Here is a 19,234-nt window from a genome sequence, read left to right as displayed (position 1 = left end):
GGAAGGAGCTGCTTAGGAGCAATGACTCTCCAATCTTCTGAAGGGGATTGACAGGGTAGATGCTGAGAGGTTGTTTCCCCCTGGCTGGAGTGTCTAGAACTAGGGGTCACAGTCTCAGGATAAGGGGTCAGCCATTTAAGACTGAGATGAGGAGGAATTTCTTCACTCAGAGGATTGTGAATCTTTGGAATTCTCTACCCCAGAGGGCTGTGAATGCTGAGTCTTTAAGTATATTCAAGGCTGAGATCGATAGATTTTTGGACTCTAGGGGAATCAATTAAATATATTCAAGAAGGAGTTGGATATATTTCTTAAGGCTAAAGGGATCAAGGGATATGGGGAGAAGGCAGGGACAGGGTACTGAATTTGGATGATCAGCCATGATCTCATTGAATGGCGGAGCAGGCTCGAGGGGCCGAATGGCCGACTCCTGCTCCTATCTTCTATGTTTCTATATTCTGAATTATTCACATTTCCAACTGACTTGTGAGCTCTGGTGACCTGTGATGATTTTTTTGTTGTTGTTGCAAGGTCACTTGACTTCCCATACCTCATTCTTTCACCGTGCCCATTTTTTGGGGGGGGAACTCTGCTAGGGGGGGTGGATTGATCAGATGTTTTGCCCCCTCTCCCTCTCTCCCTCCTCAGCGCCACCTTAAGAGCGCTGCTCCTCCTTCAGTGCTGATGCGCTGCTGTGGTTGCGGAGCCAGGCTGGCTAGAGGCGAGGGGGGGAGGACAGGTGGCGAGAGATGCTGAGCTGAGCGAACCGGCTTAAGAGAGACTGGGCTCCCCCGCGCGAACTGAACCAAGTCTCCAACTCTGACCCAGACACAGGAGGAGACCGAGAGCAAAAGGAAATCATCTGCAGTGTCCTTTCTAACCCAGCCCGGCAAAGAGAGAGAGAGAGAGACCCAGCTCTGGGACAGGCGGCTGTATCACAGGTACCAAGTGAGAATGTTAGAACCCAACAGCATTTGAGGGCAGTCATTTATTGGAGAGTGTTAATTGCAACATTTGAGCAATAATGCATGATTTTTGGGGAGGGTGGGTGGGGAGGAGGCGTTCGTGTGGGTGAAATCAAATCATTCGCGTGGGTTAAATATCACCACATTACCCATTAGTAAAATCATCTTTACAGTTTATTTAATAAATGTTGCATGAAATCTTTGGCATGCCCTTGCATGTCTGCGATGGCTGCAGCGAATGCTCGAATATTGATGGGGATTGCCGCTTAATTTCCGAAAATGAGGAAAGTTTTAAGTGCAACAAACGGGTATTTTTGCTGATCCTTCTGCTGTTGTAATGAGACGGGACCTGCGATAAAACTGCGTCAAACTGCCCCGTCCTTGCAATCGGTGAACGGTAACAGGACATTCAATACCCACTCCCCCAGAACCCACCTTTGATTCATTTATTTTTTCACCCTCTCTTCTTTTCGAAGTAAGAAAGGAGAGGAGGGGCTGCAGAGGAGGGGGTCTTGGGGAAGTGGGGAGGGTCCCCTCTGAATTACATGAAACTAACGTGGGGTTAATTTCCTGAAATTGAAGTGCATTGGGGAGGAGGAGGAGGAGGGGGAGGAGAGTGGGGTTGCAGTAGGAAGCCCCTCGCACTTAATCCGGTTTGAGAGGAAGTGAATATTAAAATAGAAAGGATTAGGTTCGGCTGGATGAGATTACAGTAATCGGGCGGGCGGGCGGGGGGGTACTGGGAGACATCGGTGAAATCGAATCTTAGTTTAGGTTTTTTTTAAATGAAAGGCCAATCCGTTACAATGGGCAAAATAAATCTTTTAAAATCTGGTTCAGAATCTCACTTGTGAAATTAGACCATTCTCTTCCCAAATAATTGCTGATTTAAAAGAAAACTTTACCTAAAGAGTCAAAATTGTTAGACTGTGGACTCCTTAAGACGTTTGCAAATAACGTTTGTTTTAATTATTTTAGGGAAAGTTTTCTAAACATTGTATCTGGGTGTTTTTTCTTTTAAAAAAAGCCAGCGAGAGAAACCAGGCAACGTGTTCCTGGTCTTAAATCCTCCCCCCCCCCCCCCCCCTCGCTTTAAGATCTAAATTTGAACACACTTGAGTAATTTGTGTGTAAACAGAGCGAAAGAGAGAGAGGGACAGAGAGAGAGAGAGAGAGAGAGAACTCTGGAGTGGGAGTGAGGGTGGGGAGAGTTACTTAAAGTTGGGATAAAAGGGGGTCAGAGAGCGAGAACAGACCTCTGGTATTATTGAAAGATTAAATAAGGTGTTGGGACTGTTTTTTATTTTATCCTCCTGTGGGGAAACCTAATTCGGCTCCAATTCTGTTCCTGTAACCGGCTGGGTGAGTGAAGCATGTTTAAAGTCTACCTACCCTCCACTGTTGAAGCAGGGTGCGTGTGACTGCTGCAGCGTGGTAACTGTCCTTGCTGATGATTTATCTTGGGACAGCCTGAGCATTAAGCCAACAGTTCTGAAGTAAAACGCCGCAGCTGCCCAGCACCAGAGAGAAGAGGTTAAGATTTTGCTCTGGACTGGAGCAATGCAAAAAAAAAACTTAACCCTTTACAGATGCTGATTGGCCCCTTGTGCATTGCCAGCATGATTTTTTTAAATCTCGGATTTCCAGCATGAACAGTCTATTTTTTCCCCCACTTTTGTAAACTGTGAAATGACTGCGTAAAAGAGCACACAAACTTGGTATGCTGTTATTTGGTTCACTTTTTTTTAACAGGGGCTTTAATCCACTTATTTTAACATTAAAATAGCAAGAGATAGATTTCACGCAAGCATCCATTTGCTGTCGCCGACAGTCCAGTCGTGTAAAGGGTCATTTTACACTTTCTGCAAAGCATCAAACGCCAGGTGGGCATGTCAGAATATCGGGCACTGACATGCCCACCTGCAATGCCCACACAGAATATCATCGTCATGATGTCGCCTCCCCGATTGTTCGGTCTCATAACAGATGGGCCACGGTTGTGGTATTCTGCCTGATATTCCTATAGCTCTCCCGGTGTTAAACAGACTGTGTCACGGCACAGACACACAGACACACAGACACACACACACACAAGATCACCCCACAAAATCCTAGTGCCGATTTTTTTTAAAAAGCTTGTGAAAGGCGGAAATATGAAACCATAAACTGAAAATGCTGCAACATTTTCACATCAGGTTGTTGTCTGAGAGAGTAATGTCCACAGCTGTTAATTCCTTGGGTGTGCCCCCCCCCCCCACCCCCCACTTCATCAGTACCTGGAATGTTGGCCTTTTTAAAAAAAAAAGTAATTCACTCATGACATAAATTTCCAAACAAAATCATATAAATTTACAGCACAGAAGGAGGCCATTCGGCCCACGGTGTCTGTGCTGGTTGAAAAAGAGCTCTCCAGCCGAATCCCACTTTCCAGCTCTTGGTCGGTAGCCCTGTAGGTTACGGTGCTTCAAGTGCATATCCAAGTACTTTTTAAATGTGATGAGGGTTTCTGCCTCTACCACCCTTTCAGGCAGTGAGTTCCAGACCCCCACCACCCTCTGGGTGAATTTTTTTTTCCTCAACTCCCCTCTAATCCTCCGACCAATTACTTTAAATCTGTGCCCCCTGGTTATTGACCTCTCTGCTGAGGGAAGCAGGTCCTTCCTATCCACTCTATTCAATTCAATTCAATTTTATTTGTCATATATGCAGCAGACGTGTGTACTGCACAATGAAATGTTGATTTTTACGAGTCCTCCCAACATTGGAATAAATATGGCATAACAATGATAAAAATACTAATAGAAATACAGTAATAATAAATAAAACAACAGTAATAAATAATAATACATTATTCATTCATGAGTCTTATGGCCTGGGGGTAGAAGCTGTTTCGAAACCTGCTGGTGCGAGACCGTATACTTCGGTATCTCTTACCGGACGGGAGCAGGGCAAAGAGGTTGTGGTTGGGCTGGGGTGGCTCGCGTCTTTTTAATGATTCTCAGAGCCTTCCCCCGGCACCTCTCGGGGTAGATATCCTGGACAGCAGGTAGTTTAATTCCTATTAGTATGTTGTGCAGCTTTCACCACCATCTGTAGAGCCTTGCGGTCTGTGGCGGTGCAGTTGCCATACCAGGTAGTGATGCAGCCGGACAGGATACTCTCGATGGTGCACCGGTAGAAGTTGGTGAGAATCTGGGGGGCCATTCCAAATTTCTTCAGTCTCCTGAGGAAGAACAGGCGTTGGCATGCCTTCTTGGTTACAACGTCGATGTGATGTCCTATCCAGGCCCCTCATCATTTTATGCACCTCAGTCACGTCTCCCCTCAGCCTCCTCTGTTCCAAAGAAAACAACCCCAGCCCATCCAATCTTTCCTCATAGCTAAAATTCCCCAGCCCTGGCAACATCCTCGTAAAGCTCCTCTGTACCCTGGCAGTCAATGTATCCAACATGGGTGTCTTTAAAAGGTGCACAAACTCCCAGTCTGTTATGGGGCATTGGTGCCCATTTAAAGTTACCAGGCTCGCCTTGTCCGTGCATGTGATGCAGCGGGATCATTGCACAAATGGCGCCACACATCGCTCTCCAATTAGTCCCACTCCCCCCGCCCCCCCGGCCCCCACTCTTTCCCCAGAGCCCTGCAAATTTTTCCCCTTCAAGTATTTATCCAATTCCCCTTTTGAAAGTTACTATTGAATCTGCTTCCACCGCCCTTTCAGGCAGCGTGTTCCAGATCAAAACATAGAAACATAGAAAAATAGGAGCAGGAGTCGGCCATTCGGCCCTTCGAGCCTGCTCCACCATTCAATATGATCATGGCTGATCCTCCATCTCAATACCATATTCCCGCTCTCTCCCCATACCCCTTGATGCCTTTTGTGTCTAGAAATCTATCCATCTCCTTCTTAAATATATTCAGTGACTTGGTCTCCAGAGCCTTCTGTGGTAGAGAATTCCACAGGTTCACCACCCTCTGAGTGAAGAAATTTCTCCTCATCTCAGTCCTAAATGTCCTACCCCATATCCTGAGACTGTGACCCCTTGTTTTAGACCCCCCAGCCAGGGGAAACATCCTCCCTGCATCCAGTCTGTCTAGCCCAGTCAGAATTTTATACGTTTCAACGAGATCCCCTCTCACTCCTCATATGACAACTCGCTGCGTAAATAAAAATCTCCTCATTTCCCCCCTCCCCCCCACCGCCCCCCTTGTTCTTTTGCCAATTACCTTCAATCTGTGTCTTCTGGTTACCGACCCACTTACTGTAATGTGCTGTCTGTGTGTCACAATTTTGGATTAAATAAAACAATCCCAGAGGCCATGATAATGAAAGTTTCTGAGAAGAGCAGGGTGATAATGACTCGGTTATAAGGACAAACCGCTTGCCCTATCCATCAGTGCCATCTTCAGGGCGGGCTGAAGCAGTCAGCCCAGTCCCTACTTTCGGGAGGAGACAGAAGCTGTGAAGTTTTGTTGCTTATGGAGATAGAAAGGAAGAAGCGGTGTTTTTATTTGTTATGCTGTATTGTTAGCTGACAGAATATTAAAACAGACTCTGCCTGAAATAAGGTTTGCAAAAAGGGGGGGGTGGAAGCGGTTGAAAGTGTATCCAGGAGCCGTATATACTGCATACGTGTGTCACTCTGTATGGGGAGTGCCGCTCTGTGTGTCATGCGATACAATATCTTACGGGGTCTTTTTAAGCGCCGGTCTCCTGCCGTAGCAACAAATGCTGCTGGGATGCGCCGAGCATCTGTTTCTGGGGGAGTGAGTCCCTTTCCTGGCGTTTACATGTGACAATGCCTGCTACGGGCCTGATATTCCTCAGCTTTGTATTGGCTTGGCCCAATTGGCAGCTCTGTCGTCTCCGAGTCAGAAGGTCGTGGGTTCAAGACCCACTCCGGAGACTTGAGCACATGATCTAGGCCGGCACTTCAGTGCAGTGCTGAGGGAGTGCCGTACTGTCGGAGGTGCCGTCTTTCGGATGAGATGTTAAACCGAGGCTCCGTCTGCTCTCTCGGGTGGATGTAAAAGATCCTGTGGCACTCTTTTGAAGAAGAGCAGGGGAGTTTCCCCTGGTGTCCTAGGCCAATATTTATCCCTCAACCAATATCACTAAAATAGATTATCTGGCCGTTATCTCATTGCTGTTTGTGGGAGCTTGCTGTGCGCAAATTGGCTGCCGCATTTCTGACATTACAACAGTGACTACACCTCAAAAGTGCTTTATTGGTTGTAAAGTGCTTTGGGACGTCCTGAGATTATGAAAGACGCTATATAAATCCAAGTTCTTTTTATATTATACAAAGTACTGAATTCACTGGTTTAAAAAAATAACTCGCGTCATATCAGAAGACAGATTCCTTCATGTCTTACATCACAGGCAGAAACATGTCGGTAAGAAAAATAATTTTTGGAAAAATCCAGCCTTATAACCTATGCACTTGACGGGTGTGATGTGGTAAATGTAACTCTGGCTGTCGGCAGATACAGGGAGCCCTCTCCCTCCTTCGGTTGACTGGCTTCGTTTGGTTTCAACCCCTGCACGGCAATACTGAAATAAAGTCACTTTGTCGCAGTCCTCGGACAACAATTTTATTGCTGCGGTAGCAACCCGGAAAAGTATTAAAATAAATACTAGAAAATGTAGCACCTTTCACGCATGGATTACTTTCAAAAGAGCAGGAGTTGTTGTTCTGCAGGCCAGGTACAGCGACACTGCACAATCAGCACTGCGATGAATGACCAATTAGTCTGCCTTTGCTCTAGTGCTGATGTGAGCAAGGAGTGTTGACGGGATCATCGGGAGAGTTCCCTGCTTTTCTTGAAATAATGCCAACCCCCCCCCCCACCCCTGAACCATCTGGCTATGGAGACGGGACCTTGCTGTAACATCCCATCTGAAGGACTCTATGCAACACTCCCTCAGTTAGTGCCCTGGTACGGGCTTTAAGCCACAACCTTCTAACCCAGAAGATGTTTCCACTTGTGGCAGGCGGGCGGGGAGGGAGGAGGAGGAGGAGGAGGAGGAAGAGGAGGGAGGGGGGCTGCAGGGGGCGAGTCCAAAACTAGGGGCCATCAATATAAGACAGTCACTAATAAATCCAGTAGGGAATTCAGGAGAAACATCTTTACCCAGAGAGTGGTGAGAATGTGGAACTCGCTACCACAGGGAGTGGTTGAGGTGAATAGCATCGATGCATTTAAGGGGAGGCTGGATAAACACATGAGGGAGAAAGGAATAGAAGGATAGGCTGATTGGGTGAGATGAAGAGGAGTGGGAGGAGGCTCGTGTGGAGCATAAACACCGGCACGGACCAGTTGGGCCGAATGGCCTGTTTCTGTGCTGTAAATACTATGTAAAAAAACATAGAGGCCACCAACTTAATGGAGTGGATGCATCCTCTGGTCTTCATTCAGGGGTGATGTCAGGAAGCATTTCTTTATACAAAGGGTAGTGGAAATCTGGAACTCACTCCCCCCCCAAAAAAAAGCTGTTGAGGCTGGAGGGGTCAATTGAAAATTTCAAAACTGAGATTGATAGATTTTGGTTAGGTAAGGGTTACGGAATCAATGCAGGTAGATGGAGTCAAGATACTGATCAGCCATGATCTAAATGAGCAGCGGATCGGGCTGGTGGGGCTGAATGGCCTACTCCTGTTTCTATGTTCCTTACTCTACCTAATCTAATATGTTATTTTTCCTAATCTTTTTCCCCTTTTTTGTTTTGTTTTACTCTCTGGGGCTTCCATTGTTCAGTGAGGAGGTAGAAGATAGTTTTGAAAAACTGGGGTTAGAAAAGGGCCTTCAGACAACCTGAAGCCCAGGCTTGGGAATCTGGTCTGGTCATAACTAGAGATGTAACCAAGTCAACTGTTGACCTATTTTTTTTTACTTGTTAAAACTAGGGAGCGGACTGTCAGATCAGTGTGGTTGGAGTTGGTATCTGGAGTCCAATAGTACTTGAGCTGCTCTATAGTGCAACAACAAAAACATGTATTTATACAGTGCCTTTAATGTAGTAAAGCGTCCCAAGGAATGTCATCAAACAAAATTTGACACCGAGCCACATAAAGAGATATTGGTCAAAGAGGTAGGAGTTAAGGAGCGTCTTAAAGGAGGAGAGAGAGAGGCGAAGAGGTTTAGGGAGGGACTCCCAGAGCTTAGGGCCTAAGGCAGCTGAAGACACGGCCGCCAATGGTGGGGGCGACGAAAATCGGGGGATGTGCAAGAGGCCAAAATTGGAGGAGCGCAGAGATCTCTGAGGGTTGTGGGGCTGGAGGAAGTTACTCAGACAGGGAGGGGCGAGGCCGTGGAAAGATTTGAAAACAAGGGTGAGCATTTTAAAATTGGGAGCCAGTGTAGGCCAGTGAGCATAGGGGGGTGACTGGTGAACGGGACTTGATGCGAGTTAGGATTCGGGCAGCAGAGTTTTGGAGGGCGCAAGGTGGGCGGGTATTCGAATAGATGAGTCTAGAGGTGACAAAAGCATGGATGAGGGTTTCAACAGCAGATGAGCGGAGGCTGGAGCAGGGATCTGGGCAATGTTACAGAGGGTTGAGGCTGTAATCCAATCCTTGGATACCGATGAATCGCTCAAGTATCAGTCTTGCGAATCATGACGTCAGTTGAACCTCTCAATTGGATTACTGTATTATTATTTGCTAGGAAGCAGCCATTATCTTCCACACAACTGTATCGCATGATAGCACAAAGCTCCAATAGATCAGAGTGAGCTTGCAGCAGAGTTAGTCATGCAATGTCTGGCCTTCCAAACAATTTAACATTCACAATTCTCCTCTCTGAATGCTTAAACCCCAAACAATTTATGAATTAAGCATATTAAAAAGAATGGATCTTGGACCCATCAACATAAACGGTGGTCTCTCACTAAATGCGTTGTGATGATTTTTGTCATTTATCAGGCTGCGATTTAGTACTGGGGAATGGAGCACGTTGCATGGCAGACATCCGGTGTCGGCATCAGTCACTCTTGGGTCAGATACAACACGGTTAGATACAGAACGAGGCTCCCTCTATTCCGCCCCAACTTCAGAAGAGCGCGCTCTCCCGCACCAGTGTGACATTTTTCCATTTGCCACGAAAGTTTGAGGCTAATAGTGGCCGTGTATTGTGCTGTGGTCTTTGAATTGGACCGAGACTGTCCAACCTCATGGAATCAAAGCATAGAAGGAGGCCATTCGGCCCATCGAGTCTGCGCCGGCTCTTTCGAAGACCAATCCAGTTAGTCCCACTCCCCCGCTCTTTCCCCATATCCCTGCAATTTTTTCTCCTTCAAGTATTTATCCAATTCCCCTTTGAAGGCTACTATTGAATCTGTGTCCACCGCCCTATCGGGCAGCGCGTTCCAAATCCGAACCACTCGCTGTGTAAAAAAAAGTTGGAAAGAACCTAAGAAATAGGATTTCACAAGGGAGTCCTGCATCAGAAGACAGAACCAGATTGCACCTTCATCCCATCAAAACTGTGTTCTCGATGGCCGGGGAGTCCAGAACCAGGGGTCACAGTCTAAGGATAAGGAGTAAGCCATTTAGGACAGAGATGAGGAGGAATTTCTTCACCCAGAGAATGGTGAACCTGTGGAATTCTCTACCACAGAAGGCAGTAGAGGCCAATTCAGTAAATATAATCAAGAAGGAGTTGGATATATTTCTTAAGGCTAAAGGGATCAAGGGATATGGAGAGAAGGCAGGGACAGGGTACTGAATTTGGATGATCAGCCATGATCTCATTAAATGGCGGAGCAGGCTCGAGGGGCCGAATGGCCTACTCCTGCTCCTACCTATCTTCTTCTTCTTCTTCATCTTCTATGTGCTGGGCTCGGATCCAGGTCTCAAACATGAAAGGCCAGTGCCTAACCATTAAGAATATTTTAAGGAATAAAAGCGAGTTGACATACCTGACAGCTACAGAGGTTCACTCCCTGAAAGGGGATATAATGATGATTAGTATTACAAACACCTTTTGTGATTGACTAGTGACATCTTTTATATGCCGTAAGCAGCATGTATTCCTTCTTTAACTGAACATGTCCCTTTAGGGATGGTTCTTTGGCTTGAATTGAGGCTGTTTGCCGCGCTGCCGGTGAAAAGCTGGCCAACAGTGCAGTGAGCTGACTGTCTGCAGTAGAGCAGCATCAGTTCATTGAATATTTATTTGTTGCTGTTTGTGCAACTTTGGCCTTGTGCAGGGAACTCGGCTAATGAGGGGGGAGGGGGGGTTGCACTAAAAACTGCAGGCCAGATCAAAAAAAGCAAAAATGCGCGCTTAAATAGTGAGCCTTGACTCTCGCCTCCGAGTCATCAGGTTGTGGGTTCGAGTCCCACTCCAGAGACTTGAGCACAAATTCTAGGCTGACACTCCCAGTGCGGTACTGAGGGAGCGCTGCACTGTCGGAGGTGCCGTCTCTTGGATGAGACATTAAACCGTGGCTCTGACTACCCTGTAAAAGATCCCATGTTTCTGAAGAAGAGCAGGGGGAGTTCTCCCCGGTGTCCTGAGGCCAATATTTATCCCTTAATCAATATCACTAAAGCAGATTATCTGGTAATGAGTACCTTGCTGTGCGCAAATTAGCTGCCGTTCATCACAACATATTTAGTAAGAGATCACTTTTTATGTTGATTGGTCCATTCCATTTAATATGATTAATTCATAAATTGTTTGGGTTTAAGTATACAGGGAGGAGAATTGCAACAGTAACTACACTTCAAAAGTACTTCATTGGCTGTAAAGCACTTTTGGGATGTACTGAGGTTGCACTACATAAGAACATAAGAAATAGGAGCAGGAGTCGGCCATTCGGCCCCTCGAGCCTGCTCCACCATTCAATATGATCATGGCTGATCTTCTACCTCATCTCCACTTTCCTGCACTATCCCCATATCCCTTGATTCCCTTAATATTCAAAAATCTATCGATCTCTGTCTTAAATATACTCAATGACTGAGCCTCCACAGCCCTCTGGGGTAGAGAATTCCAAAGATTCACCACCCTCTGAGTGAAGAAATTTCTCCTCATCTCAATCCTAAATGGCCGACCCCTTATTCTGAGACTGTGACCCCTGGTTCTAGACTCCCCAGCCAGGGGAAACATCCTCCCTGCATCTACCCTGTCAAGCCCTGTAAGAATTGTATATGTTTCAATGAGATCACCTCTCATTCTTCTAAACTCTAGAGAATATAGGCCTAGTCTACTCAATCTCTCCTCATAGGACAATCCCCCCATCCCAGGAACCAGTCTGGTGAACCTTCGTTGCACTCCCTCTATGGAAAGTATATCCTTCCTTAGGTAAGGAGACCAGAACTGTACACAATACTCCAGGTGTGGTCTCACCAGGGCCTTATATAATTGCAGTAAGACATCTTGGGGGAGAAATTGGGTGAGTAGCGCCACCTGTTAGCGCCTAAAGAGGCAGTCAGTGGCTGTAGCGCCACTGGCTGCACCTCCCGCGATATTCAGCAGGGGCGCTAATGGTGGCGTTAGCCATTTGCGCTGCGCCGCCACCGATGACGTCATCGGTGTGCGCAGCGCCCCATTCGCGCCCCGTTCGCGATATTTGGTAGCGAACGCCGCAGTTGCGCCGTTCGCTACCTGCGCCCGGTTCACGGGGCCTTACTGTGCCAGCAGCGGCGCAAGTTAAGGTGGAGGTGCGGGGCAGCCGCCTTTTTCGGCGGCCGCCTGCCAGCACCTCCGTCCCCGGCCTCCTAACCCCCCCCCCCCCCGCGGCATTGCCGGCTGTTTCCCGAGAGCCCGGCACTTCTCCTTGGTGCTGGGCTCGTTTGCCGGCACTCGCGAGCGGGGATCGCGCTGTTGCAGGCCCCTTCCCCTTAACAGTTGCGCTGCGATATTCAGTTTCAGCGCCCTAAGAGGGACGCGGAGCGCCTCGAGCCTCGCCCCGTGTCCCTCGAGCGGCACTGAAACTGAATATCTGACGATCGCTGAAGCCTCGAACGCTGCGCTAAATCCTGCGCTCAGGCGACTTTTGTGCCAATTTGGCGCCCCAACCCAATTTCTAGGCCTTTTACTCTTATATTGGTTGTAATAAAGGCCAACATACCATTTGCTTTCCTAATTGCTTGCTGTACCTGCATGTTAACTTTCAGTGATTCGTGTACAAGGACACCCAGGTCCCTCTGAACACCAACATTTCCCAGTCTCTCACCATTTAAAAAATATTCTGCTTTTCTATTTTTCCTACCAAAGTGGATAACTTCACATTTCTCCACATTATATTCCATTGGCCATGTTTTTGCCCACTCACTTAGCCTGTCTATATCCCCTCGAAGCCTCCTTGCATCCTCCTCACAACTTACATTCCCACCCAGCTTTGTATCATCAGCAAACTTGGATATATTACACTTGGTCCCCTCATCCAAATCATTGATATCGATTGTGAATAGCTGAGGCCCAAGCACTGATCCTTGCGGTACCCCACTAGTTACTGTAGAGAATATAGGCCTAGTCTACTCAATATCTCCTCATAGGACAATCCCCCCATCCCAGGAATCAGTCTGGTGAACCTTCGTTGCACTCCCTCTATGGCAAGTTTATCCTTCCTTAGGTAAGGAGACCAAAACTGTACACAATATAAATGCAAGTCTTTCTCTTGACCCTGTGGCCTTTTCCTGGAGCTAATAGTGTTCCGGTTCCTTACAGCAAAGCTGTAATAAATGAGCCTAGCAACTAATCCATCACCCGGTGATGTGTCATCATCTGCAGGGAACATACCTCCTGTTCTATAATCTATTGGATTGGGAACACTCGATCATTTCTGGTCTGATGGAGAGTATCAGAACACAACAATAGGCCTTTTTATTTCCCAGCCCCAATTTCTGGCGAGTGACTCTGCAGCTCCCGGCCCACACTGCCCCATTTGCATTCCCACCTGGTGTCCTTCTCTGTCAGAGTGATGTTCAGCGAGTCGGTGAGTGTTTTAAAAAAAAAAAACATGTTCCTAACTTCTCCTTTTTCTTTCAGGTTCAACACGAGTGCCAAAATGCTGCTGGTTGCTGTCGTTTTGTTGTGTGGGACTGTTCGACACCTGGAAGCAACCTGCCAGGCAACTGGGAGTCACAAAGCTGCCCCAAGCCCTGAACCAGAACTCCGCGACTGTCCATTATATTCAAAGAGTAAGTGTTTACATAATACATACAGCACAGAAACAAGACCATTCGGCCCAACTGGTCTATGCTGGCATTTATGCTCCACACGAGCTTCCTCACGCCTATCTTTATCCACCTTCTATTCCTTTCTCCCTAACTTTCTCTTAAATGCAGCTACGCTATTTGCCTCAACTACTCCTTGTGGTAGCGAGTTCCACATTCTCACCACTCTCTGGGTGGCTCAGTTAGTAGCACACTTGCTGCTGAGTCAGAAGATTGTGGGTTCCAAGTCCTACTCCAAGGACTTGAGCACATAAAGCTAGGCTGACACTCCAGTGGAGTACTGAGGGAGTGCTGCACTGTCAGAGGTGCCGTCTATTCAGATGCGATGTTAAACCAAAGCCCCGTCTGCTCTCTCAGGTGGATGTAAAAGATCTCACGGCACTATTTCGAAGAAGAGCAGGGGGGCGTTCTCCCCAGTGTCCTGAGGCCAATATTTATCCCTCAACTAACATAACAAAAAACAGATGATCTGGTCATTATCACATTGCTGTTTGTGGGAGCTTGCTGTGTGCAAATTGGCTGCTGTGTTTCCTACATTACAACAGTGACTCCTCTTCAAAAAGTACTTCATTGGCTGTAAAGCGCTTTGAGACGTCCGGTGGTTGTGAAAGGCGCTATAGAAATGCAAGTCTTTCATTCTTTCAAAGAAGTTTCTCCTGCATTCCCTATTGGATTCATTGGCGACTATCTTATATTTATGGCTCCTAGTTCTGGCCGCCCACACAATAGAAACATTTTCTCTACATCTACTCTATTAAACCCTTTCATAATCCTAAAGACCGACTGTGGAGACACAGAGTAGGATTAAGATATATATACGGCATCCCTACAGTTGAATATTGAAATAACACCTTTCGACCTTTTGTATCTGCCATAAGTATCATGTAATGGTCTTTGGGAAGCGGCATGAGTTGAACGAGTGACATGTCGCTTTAAGACTAGTATTTTGTTTGTTTAAGCATCTGAGGTCCAAGAAAGATGAGGTTGGTGCATTTTCCAACAGAAAATGTAATGGGGTATTTTGCAATTGTTTTGTTACCTGTGCACCACGAACTAGAGCTGTGGGTCATAAACGCAGCCTAACTAAAGCTAACTACGTATATTTGGAGATGTGATGTCAAAGAATGGAGCACTTTTCTACTCCAGGTAACCAGTGACAGCATCAAACACTCTCCAGTCAGGTATAGTATGGGACAAACACAAAGTAAAGCTTCCCTCCAATTGCAGGAGACCCACCCCCAGGTATCAGTTTGAACCCATGACCTTTAGCACTATTCGAAGAAGAGCAGGCGAGTTCTCCTAGCCAACATTTATACCTCAACCAAAAATAGATTAATTGATCATTCATCTCATTACTGTCTTGTGGGATCTTGCTGTAAGCAAATTGAATGCCATATTTGCTTACGTAACAACAGTACTTCAAAAATACTTCATAGAAACATAGAAGATAGGAGCAGGAGTAGGCCATTCGGCCCCTCGAGCCTGTTCCGCCATTTAATGAGCTCATGGCTGATCATCCAAATTCAGTACCCTGTCCCTGCTTTCTCCCCATATCCCTTGATCCCTTCAGCCTTAAGAAATATATGTACAGGAAACTTTCGATTTACCGGCACCTAAATAACCGGAAATCTCGGTTAACCGGCAAAATTCAGGAGTAGGTTCAGGTAAGTTTTATTACTTGCCTTCCTCGATCTGTTGCTGTGCAAGGGTGTGGCTGCAGCTGTTGCTAAGCTACAGAGACGCTTGGAACCTGTGGCCATTGTTCTGCACCTGTTGCTAAGAAACAGGGTTTGTTGCTTTATACGGAGCTCTCAGCTCTCCGTATCTTTTACTATAGCTTTCGGTTATCCGGAATTTTTGATGAACCGGCACCACGTCGGTGCCGGATAAAAAAAAGTTTCCTGTAACTCTTTCTTGAATATATTTAATGAATTGACCTCCACTGCCTTCTGTGGTAGAGAATTCCACAGGTTCACCACTCTCTGGGTGAAGAAATTCCTCCTCATCTCTGTCCTAAATGGCTTACTCCGTATCCTTAGACTGTGACCCCTGGTTCTGGACTCCCCCGCCATCGGGAACATCCTTCCAGCATCTAGTCTGTCATTGGTTGTGAAGTGCTTTGGGACATCCTGAGGATGTGAAAGGCACTATAAAAATACCAGTTCTTCCTTGACTACAGATGTCTCTAAGTGAAGAACGCTGTTTTCATAATTATATTTCCTCAATTTACATAGATCCAATAAATGGGGGCAGAACAAGATAATGGATTTTCACAATCCTCAAAAAAACTATTAAAGCCGTGACTGGAGTAAGGGCTTAGTGGACCTCCCAATACCTCCTGTAAGCAAAACCTAAAGACCCATCTAAAACTTAGACGTGAGGATCAAAAAACGATCTCAAAAGTACCTTAGTCAGGCCGCACTTGGAATAATGTGTCCAGTTTTGGTCTCCTCACATGGTGGGTGATATTGAGGCTTTGGAAAGAGTGCAGAGAAGGGCCACTAGACTAATTCCCAGTCTAAAGCATCTTGGTTAGCAAGATAGGCTAAAAGAGTTGGGACTCTATCCCTTAGAGAAGCGTAGACTTAGGGGGGGATCTGATTGAGGTTTATAAGATAATGAAGGGAATAGATTGTGATCCAGCTGGCAGTTTATTTCAATTAAACAGATTAGGCCGGACCAGGGGTCATAAATTTAAGTTGTATAAGGCTAGATCTAGGTTAGATGTCAGGAGGTGGTTCATTTCCCAGAGTATAGTGGACCTCTGGAACAGGCTACCGACTCGTGTGGTGGATGCGGGCTCGCTGAATTCCTTCTAGCGAGAGCTGGATTTGTTTCTGGCTGGGGCGGAGACCACCTCTTACAGAAGGTAGGTACTGCATGAAATTCAAGACCAGAGTGATCTCCTGGCCTGGTTTCGATCACCTAGATGGGTCCGAGAGGAATTTCCCAGATTTTTTTCCCCCCCAAATTGGCCTGGATTTTTTAAATCTGCCTTTTTGCCTCTCCCAGGAGATCACATGGCTTCGGGTGGGGTGGAGAGTGTCTACGTTGAGATACAGAAGGTATCGCAATTGGGTGGGACAGGCTGAATGGACCAGAGGGTCTTTACCTGCCCGTCATTGTTTGGATGTTCGTAAAGTACAGGAGCGCCCTCCTCCTCCTCCTAAATATCAAATGCAGCAATATTCCGTTTCAGGAAGAATTCAACTTAGCCATTTGGAGAAAAACTCCGATCGCAATAGCCCACGTACTGCTTGACTTGCAAGATTGTAAATTCCTTTGAACGCATTTGTTCAGAGCTGCTGAGCTGTTCGTTTCACAGTTTGCTGCAGTGTTTTGTTTTTTGATTCCCGGAAGCTCCGATTTTAACTGTAGCCCTGGTCCCCATTTAATCGGCAGAGGGAAGCTGCTGAGTGGAGTCGCGTTTGACCGCAACTGAAGGACAGGACGTAGTCAGTGATGAGCAATATCTGTGTGCGAGGAGCGTGTTTGAAACCGATCTTCTCAAGTAGCAGAGGAGCACGCAGCGCTGGTTATTAACACCAGGAAGCCATCTGCCTTCACTGTCTGGCTGGAGCATTATCACTGTTGATTACTTCTCCAAGACATTAATCTTAATGCTATGAACAATGAGGACATGGAGAGTTAAACCCTTCTGCCCAGAACTGGCTTTATGTCCAAGGATTCAGCAACTATTGGATTATTTTCTTCCAATGACACCTACAGCTGCATGTGCTTTCATTTTATTTACTGAAGAGAAACCCTATTGTTATAGCAACCCAGTCAGTGAATAATGCTCGAGATCTTAAACCGAGGCCCCGTCTGCCCCCTCAGCTTGGACGGAGAAGATCCCAAGGCACTATTTGATGAAGAGCAGGGGAGCTCTCCCCGGTGCCCTGGGGCCAATATTTCTCCTCTTCTTCTTAGGCAGTCCCTCGGAACCGAGGATGACTTGCTTCCACATTAAAAATGAGTTCTCAGGTGACTGATTAGCCCAATGCGGGACCTACAGTCTTGGTCACAGGTAGAGCAGACGGTGGTTGAAGGGGCAGGTGGGTGGGGTGCTTGGGTTGACGTGCGCTGCCTGCGCTTGGCTTCCGCTTGCTCTCGGCGAAGAGACTCGAGGTGTTCGGCGCCTTCCCGGATGCTTCTCCTCCACTTTGTGCGGTCTTGGGCCAGGGATTCCCAGGTGTCGGTGGGGATGTTACACTTTTTCAAGGAGGCTTTGAGGGTGTCCTTGAAGCGTTTACTCTGCCCACCTGGGGCTCTCCTGCCGTGCCGGAGCTCCGAGTAGAGCGCTTGTTTTGGGAGCCTCGTATTGGGCATGCGGACAATGTGACCCATCCATCGGAGCTGATTGAACGTGGTCAAAGCTTCGATGCTGGGGATGTTGGCCTGAGCAAGAACGCTGACATTGGTGCGCCTATCCTGCCAATGGATTTGCAGGATCTTGCGGAGGCAGCGTCGATGGTACCTCTCCAGTGCTTTGAGGTGGCTGCTGTACATGGTCCATGTCTCTGAGGCATACAGCAGGGCGGATATCACTGCTGCTCTCAGCCAAATCACTAAAGCAGATTATCCCGGTCAAAGTCGCATTGCTGGGGTGGGACCTTGTTGTGCGCAAATTGGCTGTCGCGTTTCCTACATTGCAGCCACACTTCAAAAGTATTTCATTGGCTGTAAAGCGCGTTGGGTTGTCCGGAGGTCGTGAAAGGCGCTATAGAAATGCAAGTCTTTCTTCAAAACCTTAAGCATCTGTTTGCTGTTGCCAGCTGTGATTTGATAGAATTGTACATGTAGCTCCCCGATGGCCCTTTCACACTGTGTCCTCCTAGAGTTTAAAGTTCCAATGCTCCAATGGCACGCACAAAACATGGGTTGGTTAGAGTTCACAGAGACCTCTACACTGCTCAGGTCTCCAAATACCCGAAGTTCATGACAGCCCGCCTCCAATATTGTTTTTTTTCTTAATTTCGTTTTTATGGGATGTGGGCGTCGCTGGCAAGGCCCAGCATTTATCGCCCATCCCTAATTGCCCTTGAGAAGGTGGTGGTGAGCCGCCGCCTTGAACCGCTGCAGTCCCGTGTGGTGCCGGCTGACCTCTCGAAAGCAGTGTACAGGAAACTTTCTTTTATCCGGCACAGACGGGACCGACGTGGTGCCGGTTCATCAAAAATTCCGGATAACCGAAAGCTATAGTAAAAGATACGGAGCTGAGAGCTCCGTATAAAGCAACAAACCCAATGAACACAAGTTTCAAGCATCTCTGTAGCTTAGCAACAGCTGCAGCCACACCCTTGCACAGCAACAGATGGAAGAAGGCAAATAAATATGAAGTAAAACCTACTCCTGAATTTTGCCGGTTAACCGACATTTCCAGTTATTTAGGTGCCGGTAAATCGAAAGTTTCCTGTACGTGCTTCTAAATGGTGGCAAAATGGATGCATCGGAAAGCCCAACAATAGTGCGAGTTTGCTACGTTAAAGGGGACTCACCAAGCCAGGTAGAACTTACCGCGTAACAATGCGAACGCAGTGATCTACAGCCAAATGTTGCCTCCTTCCAATGGGTATGGGGGGGGGGGGCGGGATCAGGAAGGGGAGCAGCTTGGGATTTGTCCTTCTGATTAATTGAAAATGCCCAGTTAGTGGGTACCCTTTTTGTCATCGACTGGAAGTTGTCCAACTTCAATTTTAAATCCCAAAAACTCATTAGCGAGAGGAGATTTAATCCCGTCTGCCCAGGTTTAATTTGTACTCCAGTTACTCTCGGGCGCTTTCTAACACCGTGTTCCGCATGGATGATGGTGAAACAATTTGCCTGTTTTCCCCACACTGCACCGTTTAAAAAAAAAAATCAAGGCCAGATCTATAAAAGTGCATATGGGTCCATAACTCAATCCAGCAAAGTGCTGAGTGCACCGACGTTGATCATGTTTTCACTCGATTACATGGCAGCGTCCCGCCTTTCCCCGCAGCAGTCAGCTCCAGCAGCAGCTGCTCCACGCTACGCCGACTGATGCCCATTCGGATCCCAAGCTGCGTTAAAGAGTCCGCACATGTGCACTTGACATCAATCAGT

At 47.1% G+C, this 19,234-nt stretch overlaps 1 protein-coding gene across 3 annotated transcripts in view; it reads left to right on the top strand.

The window, feature by feature from the left end:
- Window positions 1-671: 671 nt before the first annotated feature.
- rtbdn (retbindin) overlaps window positions 672-19,234 on the top strand; it is a 60,919-nt gene continuing 42,356 nt past the window's right edge. The window contains exons 1-2 of one of the 3 annotated variants that reach the window (XM_085971733.1): window positions 672-941; window positions 12,963-13,114. In XM_085971733.1, the coding sequence (XP_085827859.1) occupies window positions 12,982-13,114 (133 nt within the window). In that variant the 5' untranslated portion in view covers window positions 672-941; window positions 12,963-12,981. Of the gene's footprint in view, window positions 942-2,204; window positions 2,328-12,962; window positions 13,115-19,234 lie in introns of those variants that run through there. The other 2 variants (XM_085971731.1, XM_085971732.1) reach the window with 2 other exon arrangements.

Source organism: Somniosus microcephalus, chromosome 31, assembly GCF_052327205.1.
Source record: "Somniosus microcephalus isolate GS21.2 chromosome 31, FLI_Smic_1.0, whole genome shotgun sequence".
NCBI classification, from domain to species: domain Eukaryota; kingdom Metazoa; phylum Chordata; class Chondrichthyes; order Squaliformes; family Somniosidae; genus Somniosus; species Somniosus microcephalus.
This window is presented reverse-complemented; position numbering and strand designations above follow the sequence as displayed.